The sequence below is a fragment of the Rhinopithecus roxellana genome, chromosome 11 (assembly GCF_007565055.1).
Source record: "Rhinopithecus roxellana isolate Shanxi Qingling chromosome 11, ASM756505v1, whole genome shotgun sequence".
Classification (NCBI taxonomy): domain Eukaryota; kingdom Metazoa; phylum Chordata; class Mammalia; order Primates; family Cercopithecidae; genus Rhinopithecus; species Rhinopithecus roxellana.
The window spans coordinates 111,846,035-111,870,847 of NC_044559.1; the positions used below are offsets into that span (position 1 = coordinate 111,846,035).

A 24,813-nucleotide genomic window follows, 5' to 3' on the forward strand; every position below is an offset into this window, starting at 1 on the left:
TTCTACATTTCAGTATTTAAAAAACAGCAGAAAATAAGTAAATAATGACTGCACAAAGATTTTCTAGCATGGATTTACCAGTGCTCATTTTCTTTTTTTTTTTTTTATTTTTTGAGGCGGAGTTTCGCTCTGTTGGCAGGCTGGAGTACAGTGGTGTGATCTCGGCTCACTGCAACCTCCACCTCCCAGATTCAAGCAGTTCTCCTGCTTCAGGCTCCCGAGTAGCTGGGTCTACAGGTGCGCGCCACCACACCCGGCTAATTTTTGTATTTTTTTTAGTAGAGACGGGGTTTCACCATGTTGGCCAGGATGGTCTCAATCTCTTGACCTCGTGATCCGCCTGCCTTGGCCTCCTTAAGTGCTGGGATTTATAGGCATGAGCCACCGCACCCAGCCACTAGTGCTTATTTTCAAAACAAATCATTTTGAATCTTTTTGAACAGTATAGCAAAAGTTGGGTCTTACTCATATCTTTATTCTTAAATCTCTTGACCTCGTGCTCCGCCCACCTTGGCCTCCCTAAGTGCTGGGATTTACAGGCATGAGCCACCGCGCCCGACCACCAGTGCTCATTTTCAAAACAAATCATTTTGAATCTTTTTGAACAGTATAGCAAAAGTTGGGTCTTACTCATTTCTTTATTCTTAAACACTCATTTCTTTTTTCCAGAATACATTTTTTTTCATTAAGAGCTTTGAATTTTAATTTGGCTCTTGTATGAACTTCCTAGAAGGTCTTAAAAAAATCATTACATCTTTTTTTTGCTGGTTTCCTAACCTTAAAGGTGATGACAGTGTTATTGTTTCAGGAAGAGCAAGACAGAACATAACTTTTATAGAGCACTAGAAACATGTAGCTAAAAATAAAAAATGAGGGAAAAAAATACAAAGACTGCAAATCATGATAGGACTTTCGCAGGTGGTCAGATTGTTCAGTATTATATTTAAGGACAAAGATTTAAATAAATGTAAACATTTATGTGTAATATAAAATAACTTTATTATAAAAAATGCTGTAATGAGCATCTTAAACAAATTTTAGCATATCACCATGTTTTTCTTACAGGTAAGAAATGTAGGTCCTGAAAGAAGGTCCTCAGATGTACACACACACAGTCTATTGGTTTTTTTTTTTTTTTTCAGAGACAGAGTCTCCCTATGCTGTCCAGGCTGGTCTTGAACTCCTGTGCTCAAGTGAGTCTCGCCGTGGCCTTCCAAAGTGCTGGGATCACAGGCATGAGCCACTGCACCCAGCTTGTCAATTGATTTTTGACAGTGGTGTCAAGACAATTCAGAAGGAAAAAGGATGGTGATTTCTTTCTTTCTAGAAGTCTCGCTCTGTCGCCCAGGCTGGAGCGCAGTGGCGCGATCTCAGCTCACTAAAACCTCCTCTTCATGGGTTCCAGCCATTCTCCTGCCTCAGCCACCTGAGTAACTGGGATTACAGGCACAGGTCTGCCTAATTTTTGTGTTTTTAGTAGAGACCGGGTTTCACCATGTTGGCCAGGCTGGTTTCAAACTCCTGACCTCAGGTGATCTGCCCGCCTCAGCCCCACAAAGTGCCAGGATTACAGGCGTCCATCTAGAATAGTCTTTTCAACAAATGGTATTGGAATAACTGGATATCCATATAACAGAAAATGAAACTTGAAGGCTGGGTGTGGTGGCTCATGCCTATAATCCCAGCACTTTGGGAGGCTGATGCAGGCAGATCACTTGAGGTTAGGAGTTCAAGACCAGCCTGGCCAACATGGTGAAACCCCATCTCTACTAAAAATACAAAAAATAGCCGGACGTGGTGGCGGGCGCCTGTAATCCCAGCTACTCGGGAGGCTGAGGCAGGAGAATCGCTTGAACCTGGAAGGCAGAGGTTGCAGTGAGCCAAGTTCACACCACTGCACTCCAGCCTGTGCAACAGAGGGAAACTCCATCTCAAAAAAAAAAAAAAAAAAATGAAACTTGACCTCTGCCTCACCCTTGAGATAGGCAAAGATTTCTTAGGACACTCTAATCACTAACCATAAAAAAAAATAGAGAAGTAGATACACTGGACTTTATGAAAATGAAAAGCTTCTGCCCTTCAAAAGACACCATTAAGGAAATGAAAAGGTGTATATTGCCAACAACTGTGAAGAGTTCGTTTCATGCTATTTGTAAACTACATTAGCCTTCCACAGTTTCATGGATACTGCTGGTAGAAAACTTGAGACTCCTGGGTCAGAGATAGAGGACAGTTTATTACTGATAGCAATAGCAGTTACCAGAATATCAGTATGTTTGTGCCAGCTCCCCAAACCTCAGGTGTAACAGGATGCATTAACGATTGTGCAGCTTCCACCTTGGCCCACAAGGAGGACATCTGTTGCAGTTTGATCATCAAGAATAAGCCCAGGCTGAGAGTTCAGGCTTACCTGAATGACTTCCACTACCATGGTAGAGTGGTGGCATGGATCAGTTCAAATAGTCAGGGAGCTATAGTGGCTTCATGCCATTAAACAAAGCTTAACATTGTTTTTCGTTCTGAGCAGCACAGTACTGTGGCTTGTGGCTTAATGTTTTTGGCTACTCAGGATTTATATGAGATGGCAAGAAGGTCCTCATGACTGACACCATCTATTTCAATCTTGAGAGCTCTTTGATACCGTGCCCTAGCCACAGTCCTTTCTAGCTGAGGTCATGGAGTTTGCCCTTCTGCCTGACTCAAGCTAGCAGTGTGACCTTTGGTGAGTCTACCTTAATCCAGAGCATCTGCTTTCCCATTACTAAAATAAAATCTCTTAAATCCTCCTAAATGTCAACGTAAGGGCTAGGGGAGTTTTCCAGAGTAGCAGGGCTGACCGCATAGATTTACGTACATTTCTTTGAGTTAGTTTCTCATTTTCCATTTGCTTTTGTTCCACTTTCACTGGATTTAGCATTCTACTAATAAATCCAATCCAGGGCAATAAGCCTGAATACTCTTCAAGTCGTCATCCTTGGTTTCCTATAATACAAGAGTATGTCTTTCTCTGGGAGATCTCCCTGAAAGGATGAAAGCACCCAGGACCTACTTTGAGACATTTTGCTGTCATTTCCAGCTGGATTTAAGGTTGGCATAATAGACTACAGAGAAGTTGAACTGTAAGACAGCCCACTTGATCCCATTCTTCCTTAAGAAGCGTTACACACCCTGCCCCCTTATCTCCCAAGTGAACCAGCCATTGTTCTAATGATTGGCCTGGTTTGTGCTCATGAATTTCTCTCTTCATGCTCATTATGAGTGTGTATCTTTAATTGTTTTCTGAAAGGGAGTAGACTTTATGGCTACACAAAATGAATTTTAGTACTGTTATTTAGTACTTAGTACTTGTTACAGTGGTACAGACCTGAGGCTGACCAAACAGGATGCCAAGAAAATCCCCCAACCTGGAAGAGATTTAGGAACAATAAGGATGCCTTAATAGCAGCTGTGTTTGAACTTATTTCCTGGTATTCAGCATGCAGCCACTTCCACAATTCTTCCTTATTAATAGACAGTAAAAGGAATAACTTTTACTGCCCAACCGACAATATAACTTAATTAACATTTTCACTGTAGGTGCCCAGGAACTTCTGCAAATCTCTACAAGGCCCTCATTCAGAAAGAGGAAGAGTCTCTTTGAGAATCCCATCCTCATCACCAAAAATGTCAAAAACGATGAAGGGTTTAAGATTTTACCTTACTTGTGAGCAAATAAGGTAGCCTGCTACAGTTTCATGAATGCTGGTAGAAGACATGAGACTCCTGGGTCAGAGACAAAGGGCAGTTTATTACTCACAGCAGCAGCAGTAGCTAGAGTATCAGCATTTTTCTGCTTGTTCTCTGAGCTCAGTTCCCACGGAGTAAAGAAGGCTAACTGACTCCTAAACAACCACTGCGGTGTATTACAGATGAGGAATCCTGAATTGAGGTAACTCAAATTTTTTACAACAGGCAATAAGCATGGCTACACATTCCTCTGAGGAGGCAGTATCTTCACTATACTGGACAATAAGAATGTTTTCCCTTTGACCTTGAGGGAGACACTGTCTCTTCCTATTATTCCCTATCTATTGGGCTGCTTGAATGTCCTCGCTGTTTGGCAGTTGGCTTCCCTTAGAAACAACCCAAGAAAGAGAAAGGCAGAAGCCATATATATATGTATTTTATCACTTATCCTTGGAAAACACACCCTATCCCCCTGTCCCTTCCACAGTGTCCTATTGGTTTGTTACAGGTCAACCCTCGCCACTGTGGAAGGAGACTACACAAGGGCATTAATACTAGGAAGTGGGAATCACTGAGGAACACCTTGGGGGCTGACATGTTATCACAGTGGCTATATAGTTAACACCATAGTTTGCTGAATAAAGAGTATATGGGAACTCTGTACTATTTTCTACAACTTTCTATAAACCTAAAGCTATTTCAAAGTAAAAGTTAAAGAATTTTAAATGAAAATATAGGGTCCGGGAGTGGTGGCTCATGTCTGTAATACCAGCACTTTGGGAGGCCGAGGCGGGAGGATCACTTCAGCCTAGGATTTTGAGGCTGCAGTGAGCCATATTATGCCACTGTGCTCCAGCCTGGGCAACACAGCAAGGCTCTGTCTCTAAAAAGGAAAAGAGCTATTAAAAATATATATATATAGATTGTAGACCAGAAGAAAATATTTGGTAATACTTATATCTGACAAAGATCTAGTATCTACAAAATATAAAAAACTCTTTAATAAGAAGACAACCAACTAACAAATGGTCAAAAGACATGAACACATACTTCAAGAAAGCATTCACTTGGCCAATAAGCACATGTGAAGATATTCAAGATGATTTGTCTGACTGGGCTCAGTGGCTTATGCCTGCAATCCCAGCAGTTTGGGAGGCTGAGGCGGGCGGACCACGAGGTCAGGAGTTCAAGACCAGCCTGGCCAACATGTTGAAACCCCGTCTCTACTAAAAATACAAAAATTAGCTGGGCATGATGGCAGGCACCTGTAATCCCAGCTACTTGGGAGGCTGAGGCAGGAGAAACATTTGAACTCGGGAGGTGGAGGTTGCAGTGAGCCAAGATTGCACCATTGCACTCCAGCCTGCACAGGGTGAGACTCCATCTCAAAAAAAGAAAAAAATTTGTCATCTGGGAAATGCAAATTATTACCATAGTAAGATATATTTCAGTCCCACCAGAGTAGTCAAAATTAAAACAACTGACCATGTCAAGTGTTGGTAAGGATGTGGAACAACAAGAACACTCATGCATTGCTGGGTAGACGGTAAAATAGCACCTTTTTGGAAAAATACTCCTGTAGTTTCTTACGAAGTTAGATATACGCTTTCCCTATGATCCTAGCAATTCCACCCCTCTCTATTTATATGTGAGAAATTAAAACATGACCACTAAGAGAGTTGGACACAATATCCATAGCAGCTCTATTCATTCGGAAGGTAGCCTTATGAATGAAAACTAGCAGCAACCCAAATATCCATTAATAGGAGAATGGATAGACAGATTGGGATACAGATCTTTCTTCTGATATGTGTTAAGAATATTTGCTGCTAGTTTGTGGTCTTTCTTTTCATTTTTAAAAATAGTTTCTTTAAAAGACCAAAAGTTTAATTTTGGCAAAATCCAAATATTTGTGGTTTTACCATGTTATTACTTGCACACAACTCTCACACTGATAGAAGACTGTTAAATCCTCTACAGTTAAGGAGTCTGTGGGAGACACGCAGGAGTGTCAGTTGTTTTGCAATTTGGACAGATTCTAGAACCTTTGGTTAAAAGGGGCCCCATTCAAGGTGAGTCATTTCACAAGTGACAACATATATGGGCTTAATACAATTTGTAGTGAGAAGTATTATTTCCTCCAGAACCCAAAAGAGCCTAAAAGAAACTGTGGGTGCTATGAGAGTCAGTAGCTGTTTCTTGACAGTGTCATGGATGGAGTTGCTTTCAGTTTACCCAATGATTTTCAGAAATACAACCAAGGCCTTGCGCTGTATGTGAGGCAGTGGGTCACCCCATGAGCTCCTTTCATTTGTATGTCCCAAGTGAGTGTATCAGAGGAATCTCCTCAGCGGAGGAGGTCATCAGTGTGATGTCAAACGGGCATTCCTGGGAAAAGTAGGGTGCAGTTTCAATCTTGCCCTTGAAGATCGTATGTTACAGTGTGGCTGTTTGCAGTACCCTGTGGTAGCTGGGTAAAACTGTATTGGGTCCCTTTGGAGGCAGACTGCAGTCAAGAGTTTTGAAATAGGCACTGAACAAAACATATTCACCAAATCTATACTAGCAAAATATTTACCATTTGCTAGTTAGATGAAGTCAGTAGTTTCAGTTATATTGGGTATGGGTCCTTAGTGAAGTCCACAGCGTTGAGGTTGAAGTAATCCACCAGGAGGCACCATACATTCCTCCCAAGTGTAAAAACTGGTCAAAGTGGGCTGTTAAATGGACAGGCAGTGGGGATAGTCACCCCTTTTCTAAATAGGTCTTGTATAGTGGGTTTTAATCATTAAAGGCCCTGTTTTAATTTACATCTGGCTATATTAACTGTTTTAATGGGGAAGCAGTAGGTCCATGGGTCCATTTTAAAAAGGTAATTTGTTAGTGCCAAAGACTTAAAATTAATTCATTACTCATTGGGTCAGAGAGTCCATGACCACTATGGGATATTTTAGAACAATGGGTGTGATGACCATGGGGAATTAAGGCAAGACAGAATTCCTGGGTTAGGGTGAGGCATGCATACTTGTCCTTTATATTATGTTCAATAACTCCCCTAAGATTATAGGGGGACGCTTGTGTAAATTTGGGGGGATCCCCAATATTGATTAAGGGCATAAAGGTTTGCCAATTGGTATATTTCAGCGATCTTAATTCAGAGCCAGTGTCATAGAGGCACAAAAGCCAATTCTTGCCCTTTTATCTATGTATTGTATAAATTCAGTGAATTTTGAAAAATCAGTTGGGCCAAATTGTGGACTTCTGTTTTAGTTTTTGTTTTTTTGTGTCCTGCCTGTTATGAATGGAAATGTGTGCCCCCAAATTCACATGTTGAAGCCCTAACTCCCAATGTGACTGTATTTAAAGATAGGGCCTGTAAGGAGATAATTAAGGTTAATGAAGTCGGAAGGGTGGGCCCCTAAATCGATAGTATTGGTATTCTTAAAAGAAGAGGAAGAGAGACAACAGACTCCCCCATTCCCCCCACCCTGACACACACACACACACACACACACACAAAGCCATGTGAAGACTGAGCAAGAAGGCAGCCAACTACAAGTCAGGAAGATAGGCCTCAAAAAAGAATTTCTCTTCCTAAGAGTAAAAAGACCTTTGAGGTCATTTAGTTTTTAATTTTGTTGGTTTTATACCATGTATTTATATATATTTGTCAAGAGCATGCCTCCATTTTTAAATTGGAAAGGAAAATTGTATAGCTGAAAACTATGCACTAAATTAAATGCACTAAAAGTTTATTTATAGAATTTAAGAGGGTAAGAGATAATTAGATTATTAGACATCCAATCTCATCCCATCCCATCTAATACATATTATATATATATATCTAACATATATATATATCTAATAATGTGTTATGTATTCACTGGGTGATGCTATGTAAGAATATTATTTTCTTGGATAAAATTTCTGAGAATTTATGAGTTGAGGTGAATCTACTAAAAATAGTTGAGTCCAAAATTTTAACTTCCATATTTATATAAATAATGATTATTAATAGGCCATTTCAATAGAAGTATTGCTCATTAGAGAGTTGTTTTTTTTTTTTTTTTTTTTTTTTTTTTTTTTTTTTTTTTTTTGAGATGGAGTCTCGCTCTGTCACCCGGGCTGGAGTGCAGTGGCTGGATCTCAGCTCACTGCAAGCTTCGCCTCCTGGGCTTACGCCATTCTCCTGCCTCAGCCTCCCAAGTAGCTGGGACTACAGGCGCCAGCCACCTCGCCTGGCTAGCTTTTTGTATTTTTTAGTAGAGACGGGGTTTCACCGTGTTAGCCAGGATGGTCTCGAACTCCTGACCTTGTGATCTGCCCGTCTCGGCCTCCCAAAGTGCTGGGATTACAGGCTTGAGCCACCGCGCCCAGCCCCATTAGAGAGTTTTAGTATCTATTTATTAGATAGAAATTGAGCCTTTTGTCATTAAAGTATAAAAATATAATAAATAAGTACATAAAAAAAAATTTTTAATTTCGCCATAATTTTTAGTGCCAAATAAATTACATGATGCTTTCTAATTAACATTTTATAGTCCAAAGCTGTGAGAGGAAAAGTACATGTAGATTACTTTAAAAATACAGCCCTACCCCCGAGAATATAGAGGATTTTCAGACACCAAATGTTTGAACATAGTGGGTTTCATGGCAAAAATCCATCCCAAAGGGACATTATTTGGGAATATAATTTAAGTTTTCATGTCAGTTCTTACTTTGGTTGCTATATTTTGAGGTCATTACATTAAAATATTGAATAATTTGAAAACTTTTTATTTTGTATTCAGTATGGAGATTTATTCCCAGAATGGGCTTTTCTGATGCAAAATTGGAATGCTTGTGTAGTCACAACAGCTGTCTCCACACCATGTGGTGTCTTCCGTTACTTTACTGTAGAGATGAATATTTGGCCCAGTGTTTCGGTAGTATTGGACACACATGGTTTTAAGTGGCAAAGCAGTATGCTTATGCATTCATTTGACTTTCACAGCTACAGTTGGCTCCAGATTAGAACAGGGAGAATATATTCACACCATGGCCACCCTCATGGCTGCTGTAGTAGCTGGATCACAGGAGGCTCTGTTGCTTCTAAAGACACAACTAACTATTGCCAAGGAATTACACATTCACCGAAGTGCCTTACAGCTGTAGGAGGGAGAATAATGCATTGCTAAAAGGGTTCTCTCAGATTTCAGATTATGGCCCTAGTCACTATCAAGCCTCTTTAAAAATATTAATAATAAAAAGTATGGCCATAAAAGAACTATGAAACTTAAGACTGTCATAGCAGTAGGTGATTTTTCAGGAATTCAATCCAAATACTTTATATAAAATTTTTATTTTTCAGAAAAGTACTATATTTTTACATTCTCATTAATCTAATTAAAATCAGATTTGTTTTTAATGCCAATGTTTATATATGCAGAGAGTATTTGGGAAGCCGATCTGTTAAAAACAGAAATTATTTTAAAGACTTAGTTTACTATATGAAGCAATGATTTATATTTTAGACATTGTAGACAATTTTTTTTGCTCCAAAAATGTTAAAATAACAGAAATTAGATAATTTGATTTAGTGTGATTTTGTACATACTATATGATTTGATCAGTATATATCTTTATGCAGTGATCAACTTCACGCTCTTCATGACATGATCTTTTACTGTAAGCTTATTTAAATTCTGCCTAAACTTAAGTCTTTTCCATTTCTGAAACCGATTGGTCTACTTATTAAAGCTTTTTAGCAATAAAGCTATGATTTCCTTTAAAATCCAATTATATTTCTCTAAATAGTAGCTGAATAAGAATAATACTTTTTTCCTTAAATAAAGACAAGAAGAAAGAAAAAACCCTCTGTGTAAATTTTTAAGTCATCTGATATGAATAATTAGATTTCTGATATTCATTAAATATCAAAGAAATTCCGACCAGACCCAATGTGGGCTACCTTTTTATATAAGTGAATTTATGCATGTATTGTAGACGCTGTACTGATGAATATGTTTGAGGCTTTCAGCTCTTAGTGGATACAAAATAGAATGATTGATAAAATCCTCCCTACTATTGGCTATTATTTACTGACTCTTAAGTGGCAGGTTGTATTTATGCCAATTTATCTGCTTCAGGGAACATTCTTGATAGCAGAACAAAGTGAATAAAAGTAGTTTGCTTTGCAAATGAATGCAAATGGGAGAGCCTTTCGGAAAGCCCTTTAACAGGGGCAATGCACTTTGATTATGAGTGAAGCTGCCATTTGGACATGGTGAAAAGAGCACGCTTGAACCATTGATTGGGGGAGACAGTAAAAAGTCAGGAAGGGCCCCGTTAAGCTTGCAGTGAGGCAGGCGGATGTCAGTGTGGTTAGAGCACAGTGGGAGAATGACAGGGAGGATTAGTGTCAGGGAGAAGCTTTGCTGTAGCTGTGGAGATAGTCCCTGGGGTCACTCACCTCTGACTGTTGTTCTGTGCTGATGGTTCTGTAATGCAAACTGCCTGATGTATGCCTGTTCATTATCGGAAATGGTGATTAGAAAAGGTATTTGCCTCAAAGGTTTCCTTCTTTCTCTCTTTCTTTTTCTTTCATTCTTTCATTTTAATTAAAGGAAAATAAGGTAGGCTTCCTCAATCTCTCTGCTGGCTACTGGAGTATTGTTTAATACCAGAGTGCTTTATTGCCTCTAGTGGGGAATAGTTAAGTGCTAAAATGTAATGTGAAATAATTGTAACATGGTTTTTTGTCATTTGATAAAGATTTATTTCACTGTGCTCACTTTGGGATTTGACCACTGGTAGTGCTGAGTAAAATGCAGAGAATATGTTTGCTGTAAGAATTTTTGCATATGCATGTTTATAATCTCTAAGGTATTTTTAAATTTAGTTTAATCGTTTGGTCAAAGCTAAAAGTTGACCAAAATGAAATGGTCAAAATGAAATGAGATACCGCTTTACATGGACTTGATGGTTTGAGTCTTGGCCACAAGAGTTTCTAATATTATTTCTGTTCCGAAGTTTAAAAAAAAAATGTAGTGACATTTGAAAAGCTAAACTTCTTGAAAAAATATTATTTTAAAATTGAACATCATTACATAGAATGATCAAAAAGTGTCTTGTCGCCGTTCTGATTTCAGACCAGTATATTTACTTGTTCACATTTCATTTATACTTGTGTTTTTTTTTTTTTTTTTTTTTTTGCTTTTTTTAAAGTGTGTATTTAAAACGAAAAAAAGAGAGACCTTTAATAGTAACTTTACGTGAGGCATTTCTGAGCAGCACTGCATTTTATAGCAAGGATGCATTTCATAAGCTTTGAGAATGGTTTCTCACTTTAATTCAAAACCGAATAGTCTTTTTTAAAAAATGTCTACAAAACCAGGTTTTGCAATATTTATACTTTCTTAGTATACGTAGGAAAATGAAATAGGCTTCTAGAGCTTTGCATTCCGGTGTTAAATATGCAGCTCAAATCTTTATTGAAACTATTAGATACAACTTAGTATTGTTTTTTACAGAAAGCATATTGCCAATAATTTGCTTCACAGCAATTATCTCCCAATTATCTTTTTTATTCCCCCAATTATCTTTTTTTATTTTCTTTAATGTTTTGCAGGCACCTGAGTGGACAGAAGAGGACCTCAGCCAACTGACAAGAAGTATGGTTAAGTTCCCAGGAGGGACTCCAGGTCGATGGGAAAAGATTGCCCACGAATTGGGTCGATCTGTGACAGATGTGAGTTCACTGAGATTTACATTGTATAGAGAGAGACAAACCAGAACATGTCAGCTATGTAGAAGGCAGACATAGATGGGTTCCACAGTATTTTGGGGGAGGGGATACAATCCTTTTAGGACCTGAAAGTGAACCATTAATGAAATAAGTGAGAAGCAGATGTGAGCCAGTCCCCTGGTCCACAATTAGCAGCTGTGTGAGGAATTCTAGTGTTTAGAGACTTAAGCTACTGTAACCTAATCAAAGGAAAACAATGCCAGTTTTTGGGTTTATAGTAACCCCTTTAACTGTGGAAAAAATAGTTCTCAAACTGATCAGAATTAGGAAGGTTGTATTTCAGCTGGATCTGTTTAACGTTGAAGTACAGATTGCGACTGCTACTTAGACAGGTGGTTTGGATTAATTAAATGAGCAATATTCCCATAATGCAAATGGTGTTGGCCTTTTTGTTTCAAGGATGATAGCAACTGTTCGTGTGATAAGTAGTCTAACCAGAAGAAACTGTGTGTGTGTGTGTCCATACCTAACATTTAAAAGATACATTACTTACTTGGAAAGGTTTTGACTTAACACTTTAGCTGCTTTTATTGAGGAAATTTAGAGCAGAAAATTTTTTAGAAATTTTACACACCAGCACAGTGCCTGATGTGTAATATACTAAATACACAGTAAATGTTTAATTGAAATTGAGAAAAAATATTATTTTTATCAAATTGATATTTTCATAAGGGATAGTAAATATTCTTTACTAAATTTACTTTAAATAAATCCTATAGATCCAAAAATACTTAGAGGGTTACTGAAAGCAAAGATTTAAATTTCCCCTTCCATTCTGTTAGTGTACTTTTAGGCCATTTTTGATACTGACAGTTTTTTAAAACCTGCAAAATGATTACTAAACATGGCTACCAAAAAAAAGCTTATTGTAAATGCTGTAAGTTCCTTTCTATAATCAACTTCCACTTTTTAGTTTAGAAAGAAACTTAGGAAATTATTATGGTTGCACATCCCTAATCCGTCACATTGGCACTCAAGTTTCAGATTTTTGAGCAATTTCAGACTTTTGGATTAGGTATACTTGATCTGTACTGTCAAGTTTTGTATTGTTTTGTTTTGTTTTTGCAATGGACTGGCTTTGAGAATTTTAAATTATATATATGAATATTGTTACTACTGTAGAGGTCATTTAAAAGACTGCAATCTGAATTTTTATAAGATGTTTAGCAATATTTTTTATTTAAAGTTGAAGTTTGATCATGGGGAAAATAGCTGTAGTATTTTGTAACTTTTTTTTTTTTTTGCTATGTTTCATGAGGAGACTAGTCATCTTGAGTTACTAGAAAAGAACCATAAGGATAACTTTTCTTCAGCTAAACATGTTATGTTACTGCATGGTGTGTTTTATTATCTCGTTTTAAGGTTGTTTGTAAAAGATAAGTTAATAATGACTTAATCAGTAAATATCTGACGAAATTAAAGACATTCCATGGTTTTTGATGTTTTAAGTACTATGACCTTCTAATTACATAGCTGCTGTTAATACAGTGATTATCAAAAGAAACTGAAATAATTTTTTTAGGTTATAAAACATTGGTTTAAAAAGGCCCTAAACTTTTAGTTCAATTGCTTAATGAAAAATAATAGTAATACTTATGTATTATCTCTTTTGAAGATTATCTCTTTTGAAGACTCTTTAGTAATACTTATGTATTATCTCTTTTAAATGCACCACATTTAACTTTTAAGATAATATTTCTGTAAGGCTCTACATTTGATGCTAAAGGCAGATAGGAAACTGAGTAAAGCAATATTTTAATTTGTTGTCATTAAAACCTGGTAAATTTTTTTTTTTTTTTTGAGACGGAGTCTCGCCCTGTCGCCCAGGCTGGAGTGCAGTGGCCAGATCTCAGCTCACTGCAAGCTCCGCCTCCCGGGTTTAGGCCATTCTCCTGCCTCAGTCTCCCGAATAGCTGGGACTACAGGCACCCACCACCTCACCCGGCTAGTTTTTTGTATTTTTAGTAGAGACGGGGTTTCACCGTGTTCGCCAGGATGGTCTCGATCTCCTGACCTCGTGATCCGCCCGTCTCGGCCTCCCAAAGTGCTGGGATTACAGGCTTGAGCCACTGCGCCCGGCCAAAACCTGGTAAATTTTTATCCGTATTTTTAAGAGGAGAAAGATGAAGATTTTAAAAATGCCAAAAATACACACGATGTAAGCAACAGAGCCTCATAGATCCTAGTATATACTTAATTTACTAGAGTAGTCTTGGTGCAGTCAAAAGCATCTTTTTAAACTTTTTCAAATTCATCCCATATGTTTCCTTTTTTTCCTCCCTAGACTTACCCAAGGGAGACTGATTCCATGTCTGCAATAGATATTTTTTCCCTTTATCATGGAAGTGGAAAACCTGACATTGTGAAGTGGTGTTTTTTTGTTTTTTGGGTTTTTTTTTTTTTTTTTTTTTTTGGCCAAGTATTAGTTCTGTTTTCATAATAACAAAGGTACCTTGGAAATAAATATGTAATAAATCTAAATATTTGTTGTACAAAAAAATGCCATTATAACTTTTCTTCTATGTCAGTATATATATATATAGACCCACACTGCATTTTCATTCTGTAAGCATCATCTCCATGGCTGGACTATTCATTTCAATAACTCTACCGTCCCCTAACACATACACATATCCACGCGCGCACACACACACACAGAGAAAATCACTCTGTAAAAGATAACAGGTGTCTGTAGACTCATTTTAGTAACTCACAGGGATGACTTGTAAATCACATGAAACAGCTGAAATGGTTCAGCTAATATTGTTTCTCTAGTATAATGTTAAGTGAAAGTTAACCACACTTTAAAAAGACCACTTGTGCCTGTTTTTGGGTTATGGTGTTAATTAGATTTGTTTTCATTAAGTATTCAATCATGAAAAAGAAGCCAGGTTCAATTGAGTGTCATCAGAACCTCTGCATACTGACCTGATCACCTGCCTAGTTCTCCCTGATTTTGCACAGCTGTTCTTTGACCCGGTTTCCTTGCCAAATTTGTAGCTTCAGGCTTAGTTCTTTCCTTCAAGAAACAATTGACCTTTTGGGAGAGAGGTGAGTGTGTGCCAGTGGTGAGATTTATATGATTCTTTATTTGGGTTGTCGGGTTACAGTTAAAAACCTTTTTATTCCTCAATTAAGAAAGAAATTAAGTGTATTAGTTGTCATAATTAGCAGAATTAGATTGCTAAATTGTGCTCTGGATAAATACAAGCAATTTTTTTTAAGCTTTTTAAAAAATTGACACTGAGTGTATTTTAATTCAGATATACCTAAACTGTAAGACCTACTTTATTGTGGATTTAATATTTTAAATGTTCATATATGCCTTTCAGCAAATAATTTTGGTAATCACAAAGGACACTCAAATTGTAAAAGTAACAGAGGAAACAAAAACTGTCTCGCATGTAAAACCAACTTTAACATGATGATTAACTACAGGTTTCCTAAATTAAGTTCAGGGGGCCCCAGATTTCTTGCTTGTGAAGTAATGCTATTCTCTTGCCTGAAAGGGTGTAAACTGATTCTGCTTCTCTCCCTGGTCACTAATCTCTTGCATTCTGGTTGTGATAACAGACTGATAGGAGATTTTTCTGCCTGTTTGGAAAAGGCCCAGGTAGGCAGCAAAACAAAAGACAGGTGGCTAGATTTAAACAGGCTTTTATAATTAGCTTAGTGCCATAGTGTGAGGTGTAAGCGGTGTGTAGTTATATAAGTAGCCCATTATGCAAGTGAAGAGGAGGAGGGAAAATCATAAAATTCCCAATTTCATTTCCATAGCTTAACCACAAGGAGATTCCTATTGGGGGAAATTTATATATTGCTGTTATACTGGTTTCAAAAACACATAAGTGGACTCTTCAGTCGAAAATAAGCATTATGCTTTATATCAGTGAACTAAATATATAGCTATTATATTGGCAAATATTGCTATTACTTTTAGAGTCAGGCTAGCCCTACACAAAATTGTAAACATGATAAGGACTGTCCTTTTGGTTTTTCTGCCTTCATCCTCACTGTCCCCTTACCAGTTTCCTGCTATAGCAGTTTTCTTGGTCTGAGCCACATGTCATACTCCTCTCTCTTCCTTCTCTTACCCTCTCAACCTTACAACTTTTAAAGATATTTAAATTTTAGAAAACAGGCCGGGCGCGGTGGCTCAAGCCTGTAATCCCAGCACTTTCGGAGGCCGAGATGGGTGGATCATGAGGTCAGGAGATCGAGACCATCCTGGCTAACACCGTGAAACCCCGTTTCTACTAAAAAATACAAAAACTAGACGGGCGAGGTGGCGGGCGCCTGTGGTCCCAGCTACTCGGGAGCCTGAGGCAGGAGAATGGCGTAAACCCGGGAGGCGGAGCTTGCAGTGAGCTGAGATCCGGCCACTGCACTGCAGCCCGGGCGACAGAGCGAGACTCCGTCTCAAAAAAAAAAAAAGAAAACATGTGCAGGTTTGTTATACAGGTAAACTCGTGTCACGGGGGCTGGTTGTACCACAGAGGCTGGTTGTATAATTATTTCATCACCTGGCCGGGCGCGGTGGCTCAAGCCTGTAATCCCAGCACTTTGGGAGGCCGAGACGGGCGGATCACGAGGTCAGGAGATCGAGACCATCCTGGCAAACACGGTGCAACCCCATCTCTACTAAAAAAATACACAAAACCAGCCGGGCGAGGTGGCGGACGCTTGTAGTCCCATCTACTCGGGAGGCTGAGGCAGGAGAATGGCATATACCCAGGAGGCGGAGCTTGCAGTGAGCTGAGATCTGGCCACTGCACTCCAGCCTGGGCGACAGAGCGAGAATCCGTCTCAAAAAAAAAAAAAAAAACAATTATTTCATCACCCAGGTATTAAGCCTAGTACCCAATAGTTATTTTTTCTGCTCCTCTCCCTCCTCCCACCCTTCACCCTCAAGTAGGCCCCAGTGTCTGTTGTTTCCTTCTTTGCGTTGATGAGTTCTCATCATTTAGCTCCCACTTATAAGTGAGAACATGTGGTATCTGGTTTTCTGTTCCTGCGTTAGTTTGCTAAGGATAGTACCCTCTCCAACTCCGTCTTTTGAGATTCCCATGAAAGACATGAGCTTATTCTTTTTTACGGCTGCATAGTATTCCATGGTGTATATATAATCACATTTTCTTTATACTATCTATCATTAATGGAATTTAGGTTGATTCCATCCCTTTGCTATTGTGAATAGTGCTGCTGTGAATGTTCACATGCATGTGTCTTTATGGTAGAATGATTTACATTCCTCTGGGTATATGTACAGTAATAGGATTCCTGAGTCAAAGAAAGGGTAGTTCTGCTTTTGGCCCTTTGAGGAATCACCATACTGCTTTCCACAATGGTTGAACTAATTTACACTCCTACCTGCAGTGTATAAGAATTCCCTTTTCTCAGCAATCTTGCCAGCATTTGTTATTTTTGACTTTTTGATAATAGCCATTCTGACTGGTGTGAGATGGTATCTCATTATGGTTTTGATTTACATTTCTCTAATGATCAGTAATTGAGTTTTTTCATGTGCTTGTTGGCTGCATGTATATAATCTTTCGAAAAGTGTCTATTCGTGTCCTTTGCCCACTTTTTAATGGGATTATTTCAGCTCCTTATCGATGCTGGATATTAGACCTTTGCCAGATGCAAATACTTTCTCCCATTCTGTAGCAAACCAACATTTTTATTTGTAATTGCTTTGGTGATAATAATGATTATTGCATCATTCTTTTTTTAGTATTTAACACTTTTCAAAACTTTTTTTTTTTTTGAGACAGAGTTTTACTCTTGTTGCCCAGGCTGGAGTGCAATGGCATGATCTCGGCTCACTGCAACCTCCGCCTCCCAGGTTCAAGCGATTCTCCTGCCTCAGCCTCCTTAGTAGCTGGGATTATAGGCATGTGCCACCACGTCCTGCCAATTTTGTATTTTTAGTAAAGATATTAGAGTTTCTCCATGTTGGTCAGGCTAGTCTCAAACTCCTGACCTCAGGTGATCTGCCTGCCTCTGCCGCCTAAAGTGCTGGGATTACAGGTGTGAACCACTGCGCCCGGCCTTTTCAAAACATTTAAATATACTTTTATTTGGTTTTTCACAACAACACTGTGAAGTAAATAGGCAACCATTATTTTTCCTTGTTTTACAGCTGAGTAAACTGCTGCTAAGTCATTTGTTCAAGGTGACACAGCTGTTAGTAGAACTGGGACAAGATCACATATTTTGATTCCATACTTACGTGTTTTTACCTCTGGTTAATTCTGCTTTATTGATGTTTGTATGGAAGATACTTTAAACTTGTCTAGAGACTTACATCATTAACCCTTTTTTGATAAAACTATATTCATAGCAAAAACAAAACGTCAAAGAATACACTTAAGCTAAATTTGTTTCTAATCAACCATAATTTCAAAGAGATCTCTGTGAACATTTTTGTATAACATTGCATAAACAATGTATAAACATTGTTTTATATCATTCTAGAGACTAGTGTTTCTGTATAGATGTATGAATATGTATAATTTTAATAGGAGTAATCTACTTTCTGTCCTTTTCACATAGCTCTAGACCATGAGCATCTTTCATGGCAATAGATAAGATCCACATCATTTTTCTAAAGAGTTACATGATAGACCATGCTGCCATGATATCATTAAAGAATATCCTATTGATTGACATTTAAATTGCTTCCTTTTTTTGCTATTTCATTGAGATGGACATGGTGTTTTTAAAAATTGTCTTTTCACTCATACCTATTTTATTAGCCTGTGTGCCTAGAAGTAGAGATTGCGGCCGGGCGCGGTGGCTCAAGCCTGTAATCCCAGCACTTTGGGAGGCCGAGACGGGCGGATCACGAGGTCAGGAGATCAAGACCATCCTGGCTAACATGGTGAAACCCCGTCTCTACTAAAAATACGAAAAACTAGCCGGACGACCTGGTGGGCGCCTGTAGTCCCAGCTACTCAGGAGGCTGAGGCAGGAGAATGGTGTGAACCTGGGAGGCGGAGCTTGCAGTGAGCTGAGATCCGACCACTGCACTCCAGCCTGGGCGACAGAGCGAGACTCCGTCTCAAAAAAAAAAAAAAAAACAAAAGAAGTAGAGATTGCATTCCTAGAAGATGCTTAGTTCAAGAATATGAATGTTTTTAGAGCCTCTGAGGGCTCTGAAATTGGCCTGCAGAGAGGTTATAACAATACACATTCCCACTAGTGGTATATGAGAGGTCACTTCATAGTCCCGTAAAAACCAAACACTACATTTTTCACCATTGCCCATCAAGTGAAAAGTGTTATAGTACTGATTTTTGTTACTTGCAAAAGAAAACACAGGGACTCAGTACAAGGGGTCCACATCTGATGAGGAGTTCTAGTGTGGGACAGAGAAAACAGGGGTGAGATCATTGTTTGGTAAATAATACAGTTAAGTTTTCAGGATGTGGGGACACCTGAGACCACTTTGTAAGAGTCTCTCAAAATCAAGGAGGAGACATGGAAAAGATCTTGGGGATATTTATGAACACAGAGCATACTCAGATCTTTAAATTTTCTGTGGATAAGATGTCTCCAAAATAAAGGAAATTGGAATGACACAGGTCACTCAGCACCTCTAGATTCTGGGGGATGAGGGAACAGTGCCTTCACAGTGCTGAGGGGAAATGGTTCTGTATCTAGAACTGACCAAGTGTGATGGTAAATACATGGGGTGAGAACTCGTACCCTTTCCTAGAAATTTTCCTGAGGCCGTACTCCAGCAACAAAAGGAATAAATCGAAGAGGACAACATGGGATCTAAGAAATGGTGAATCAGGAGAACTAAGGACTGCATGACAGGGACCCTGGGAGGGAGGGAGGTTTCATAGAATAGATAGTATGGCTGAGAACTTGGAAAAATTCATATGTTTAAATGTGGAAAAGAAAAAAAATAGGCGAAGTGCAGCAACTAATGCCTGTAATCCCAGCGCTTTGATAGGCCAGGGCAGGAGGATCGCTTGAGACCAGGAGTTTGCAACCAGCCTGGGTGACATAGGGAAACCTTCATCTTTACAAAAAAAGAAAAGAAAAATTAGCCGGGTATGGTTGCACACACCTGTGTGCCAGCTATTTGGGAGGTTGGGGCAGGAGGATTACTTGAGCCCAGGAGATCGAGGTTGCAATGAGTCATGATCATGCCACTGCACTCCAGCCTGGGTGATAGAGTGAGACCCTGTCTCAACAATAACAACAACAACAAAAAGTAAAAAGCAACCAGAAATTCCACATAGAACAGGAAAACCAGATGTAAGGAGACATAGTTTAAGTTTAATTATACTAAAAAGTAGATTGGTAGAAAGAGCACTTGTTTCAGTGGTGAATAATATTTACCAAGTCATAATTATGTAATATCTTACATGATGGCTTTTTATATTTTAAACGTTTTAGATGTTTTACAGATTATTTTTCAGTTTTTAAAATCCACACATTGTGGAGGACTGTGGCATGTTGTTCACCAAAGTAAGTTCTCTCCTTCTCTAGCAGTAGATTGTTGGTCAGGCACATATGTGCCCAACGACACTGCATTCCCAAGCCTCCCAAGCTCTGATATGGCTGTATCACTAATTTCTTTTCAGGAGAACATAAAGTAATGTGTGTTCATATGAGCTCTTATTTATTTTTCCCTCCCACTAAGGTAGAATACTAGTATGTCTGCAGCCATGCAAGCAAAGATAGTTTCCCTAAGGAGCTATGGAGAAACAGGCTATAAAGAACCTGAATGAATGCAATAAAAGAAAATTCTTAGATAGTGACAAGTAACATGAAGAAAAATAAAGCAGAGTAAGCAGATAGACACTGATGGAGCTGCATTTTAAAATAGGGTTCTGAGGAAAGTCCTCTCCGAGAGGTAGTATTTGAGCCAGTATTTGAGCAGAGGTACAAAGCAAGTGAAGGAGTAAGGTTGTCTGAGAAGGAGCATTGCTGTTAGAGGAAATTGCACCTACAAAGGCCTGGAGGCAAGAGCATGTCTGCCTCTTGGCCAGCAAAGAGGTCCATATGGCTAAGGCATGAGTAGGAGAAGAAGATTGCAGGAAATGAGTCTGAGAAGTAGTGGAAGACCAGGACATATCGGCCCTTGTTGGCCAAGGTGAAAATTTTGGATTTTACCCTGAGCGAGTGGGAAAGCACTGGAAGATTTTGAGTAAAGGAGTGCAGTGATCTAAAAGCATTGTTCTGACTGCTTGGTGGGGAATTGTGAAAGCGGGAAGGAAGGCCAGGTAAGAGGCTATTTTGGTTGTCCCTGCAGAACACAATGGTGGTTTGGACTAGAGGTTGTTGGTAGAGGTGGGAAAGAGATTAGATGCAGGATGTGTTATACAAAGGCATGTTAATTAGCAATGTATACTTGTAACCTTCAGAAGAATTGTGAATGGAAATGATTGCCTGTGTGTGTAAGGTGCATTGTTTTTTGTCATAAGACCTTGTGTACTGCTTTTGTTAAAAAGCTATGTACATGCATGACCTTGATTTTTAAAAACAACTTTTTAAAATGTAGAGAAACAAAACATTTGTCTTTCAGTATTTTTCATGACAGTATATATAGGCCTACCTCATTGCCTGAGTTTGTTTTGTGCTGGTGTAACAGACTACCTGAGAGTAGATAATTTACAAAGAACTAAGACTGATTTCTTACAGTTTTGGAGGCTGAGAAGTCAAGGGGCCCGCATATGGCAAGGGTCTTCTTCCTGTGTCCTCCCACTGTAGAACACAGAAGGACAAGAGAGGGCCGGGCGTGGTGGCTCACGCCTGTAATCCCAGCACTTTGGGAGGCCGAGGCGGGTGGATCACAAGGTCAGGAGATCGAGACCATCCTGGCTAAGACGGTGAAACCCCGTCTCTGCTAAAAATACAAAAAATTAGCCGGGCGCGTTGGCAGGTGCCTGTAGTCCCAGCTACTCGGGAGGTTGAGACAGGAGAATGGCATGAACCCGGGAGGCGGAGCTTGCAGTGAGCCAAGATCACGCCACTGCACTCCAGCCTGGGTGATGAGCAAGACTCCATCTCAGGAAAAAAAAAAAAAAAGAAGGACAAGAAAGCACACAACACACAAGGGAAAATGAAAGGAAGGGGGGCCGGGTGCAGTGGCTCACACCTGTAATCCCAGCATTTTGGGAAGCCTAGGTGGGCAGATCGCGAGGTCAGGAGATCATAACCATCCTGGCTAACACGGGGAAACCCCATCTCTACTAAAAATACAAAAAAATTAGCCGGTCATGGTGGTGGGCGCCTGTAGTCCCAGCTACCAGGAGGCTGAGGCAGGAGAATGGCATGAACCCGGGAGGCAGAGCTTGCAGTGAGCCCAGATCACACCACTACACTCCAGCCTGGGCAACAGAGCGAGACTCCGTCTCAAAAAAAAAAAAAAAAGAAAGGGGGCTGAACTCATCCTTTTATCAGGACCCCACTCCTGCAATAACCCACTTCCGCCATAAGGGCATTAACCCATTCATGAGGACAGAGGCCTCCTGAGCTAATTGCTTCCTAAAGGTCCCACCTCTCAACACTATTGCATTGGGGATTCGGTTTCCAACAAATGAACTTTGCAGGACACATTCAAACCATAGCACTCATTCGTTTTAAATTTTTATATTTAAAAAAATTATTGATTTACAGAACTAGGAAGACCAATCCTAAAGTGTGTCTGGAATTACAAAGGACCCCCAATATCCAAAACAACCTTGAGAAAGGAGATACCACATTTCCTGATTTCAACATATATTACAAAGTTATTGTAATTAAAACAGTATGGTACTAGCATAAAGACAGACACATAGACCAATGGAACAGAAAAGAGAACCCAGAAATTAACCCACACATATACAGTCAACTAATCTTCAAAAGGGGGCCAAGAATACACATGGGGAAAGAATGGTCTTTTCACCAAAATGGTGCTTGGAAAACTGAATGTCCACATGCAAAAGAATAAAACTGGACCCTTACACCATACAAAAAAAAAATTTTTTAATGGATTAAAGTCTTAACTGTAAGACCTGAAGCCACAAAATGCCTAGAAGAAAACATAGGAGAAGGCCTCATGACATTGGTCTTCACGGTGATTTATTGGATTATAACACCAAAAACACAAGCAACAAAATGAAAAATAAAGAAGTGGGACTATCAAACTTTACTGTACAGCAAAGTAAACAATTAACAGAGTGAAGAGACAAACCATTCACTGGGAGAAAATATTTACAAACCATTTATCTGATAAGGTGTTAATGTTCAAAATATGTAAGGAATTCCTACAACTCAAGAGCAGAAAAAACCCTGATATTTAAATGGACAAAGGATTTCAAAAGACATTTCTACAAAGAAGACATAGAAATGGCCAACAGGTATATGAAAAGGTGCTCAACATCTCTAATCATTAGGGAAATACAAATCAAAATGACAGTAAGATACTTCACATCTCTTAGGACAGCCATCATCAAAAAAAAAAAAATAGTGTTGGCAGTGATGTAGAGAAATTGGAACCCTTGTACACTGTTGCTGGGAAAGTGAAATGGTACAGTTGTTACAGAAACACTGTGGCCGGGCATGGTGGCTCACGCCTGTAATCCCAGCACTTTGGGAGGCCGAGGCGGGCGGATCACCTGAGGTCAGGAGTTCAAGACCAGCCTGACCAAAATGGAGAGACCCCTTCTCTACTAAAAATACAAAATTAGCTGGGCGTGGTGGCACATGTCTATAATCCCAGCTACTAGGGAGGCTGAAGCAGGAGAATTGCTTGAACCTGGGAGGCGGAGGTTGCGGTGAGCTGAGATTGTGCCATTGCACTCCAGCCTGGGCAACAAGAGTGAAACTCCGTCTCAAAAAAAAAAAAAAAAACACGATGAAGGTTCCTACAAAAGTTACAAATGGAATTATATGACCTAGCAATTCTAGAAAAACTTCTAGATATATGTCCAAAAGAAGTGAAATCAAGATCTCAAAAAGGTATCTGCACTCCCACTTTCATTATACCATTATGCGCAGTAGCCAAGACATGGAAATAGCCTAAATGTCCACTGATGGATGAATGGCTAGAGAAAAATGTAGTATATACATATAATAGAATATTATTCATTCATGAAATAGAAGGAATGGCCGGGTGTGGTGGCTGGCACCTGTAATCCTAGTACTTTGGGAGGCCAAGGCAGGCAGATCACCTGAGCTCAGGAGTTCGAGACCAGACTGGCCAACATGGTGAAACCACGTCTCTACTAAAAATACAATAATTAGCTGGGTGTGGTGGTGCATCCCTGTAATCCCAGCTACTTGGGAGGCTGAGGCAGGAGAATCGCTTGAACCCAGGAGGTGGCGGTTGCAGCGAGCCAAGATCATGTCACTACACTCCAGCCTGGGTGACAGAGTGAGACTCTGTCTCAAAAAAAAAAAAAAAAAAGGAAACCCCACCATATGTGACAACAGGGACGAACCCCTGAGAACATTATGCTAAGTGAAAAAATCTATAAGGACAGATACTACATGATACCATTTTTATGAGATATCTAAAATAACCAAATTCACAGAAGCAAAAAGTAGAATGGTGGTTGCCAGGAGCTGAAGCGAGGGAGAAATAGAGAGTTGTTTAATGGATTTAAAGTTTTGGTAATATGGATGAGTAAGTTCTAGAGGTCTGCTGTAGGATGTTGTGCATATAGTTAACAGTATTATACTGTATACCTGATTTAAGAGAGTAAATCTCATGTTATTTTGGTAAATTGTAGAGTTGTGAAATCACCACAATCCAGTTTTAGACATTTTCATCACCTGAAGTGTTCCCTCAATCCCATTAGCAATCATTTCCCACTCCTGTTTTCTCAGGCTATGCTGACCTATTTTCTTTTCAGGAAATTACATTTAAATGGAATCTTACAGTATTTAGTCTTCTGTTCTCTCAGGCTACACTGATCTATTTTCTTTTCAGGAAATTACATTTAAATGGTATCTTACAGTATTTAGTCTTTCACATATGGCTTCTTTCACTTGGCAAAAGGTATTTGAAGTTCATCTGTGTTGTATTTGAAGTTCATCTGTGTTGTTTGAAGTTCATCTGTGTTGTAGCATGTATCAACAGTTCATTTCTTTGGTGCTATTAGAATAATACTGCCATGAACATTAATCTGTGTAGTGCTTATTAGCCATTCTTATGTCTTATTTAGTGAAATACCTATTCATAATTTTTGCCCATATTTTAATTTGGTTGTTTTTCCTTAATTATTGAGTCATAAGAGTTCCTTATATATAGGTTAGACATCCCAAATCTGAAAAACTGAAATTTGAAATGCTCAGAA

At 39.2% G+C, this 24,813-nt stretch overlaps 1 protein-coding gene across 1 annotated transcript in view; it reads left to right on the forward strand.

The window, feature by feature from the left end:
• DNAJC1 (DnaJ heat shock protein family (Hsp40) member C1) overlaps window positions 1-24,813 on the forward strand; it is a 240,652-nt gene that overhangs the window by 183,444 nt on the left and 32,395 nt on the right. Inside the window, exon 9 of the mRNA XM_010367572.2 lies at window positions 11,336-11,455. Coding sequence (XP_010365874.2) covers window positions 11,336-11,455 — 120 coding nt within the window. The remainder of the gene's footprint in view (window positions 1-11,335; window positions 11,456-24,813) is intronic.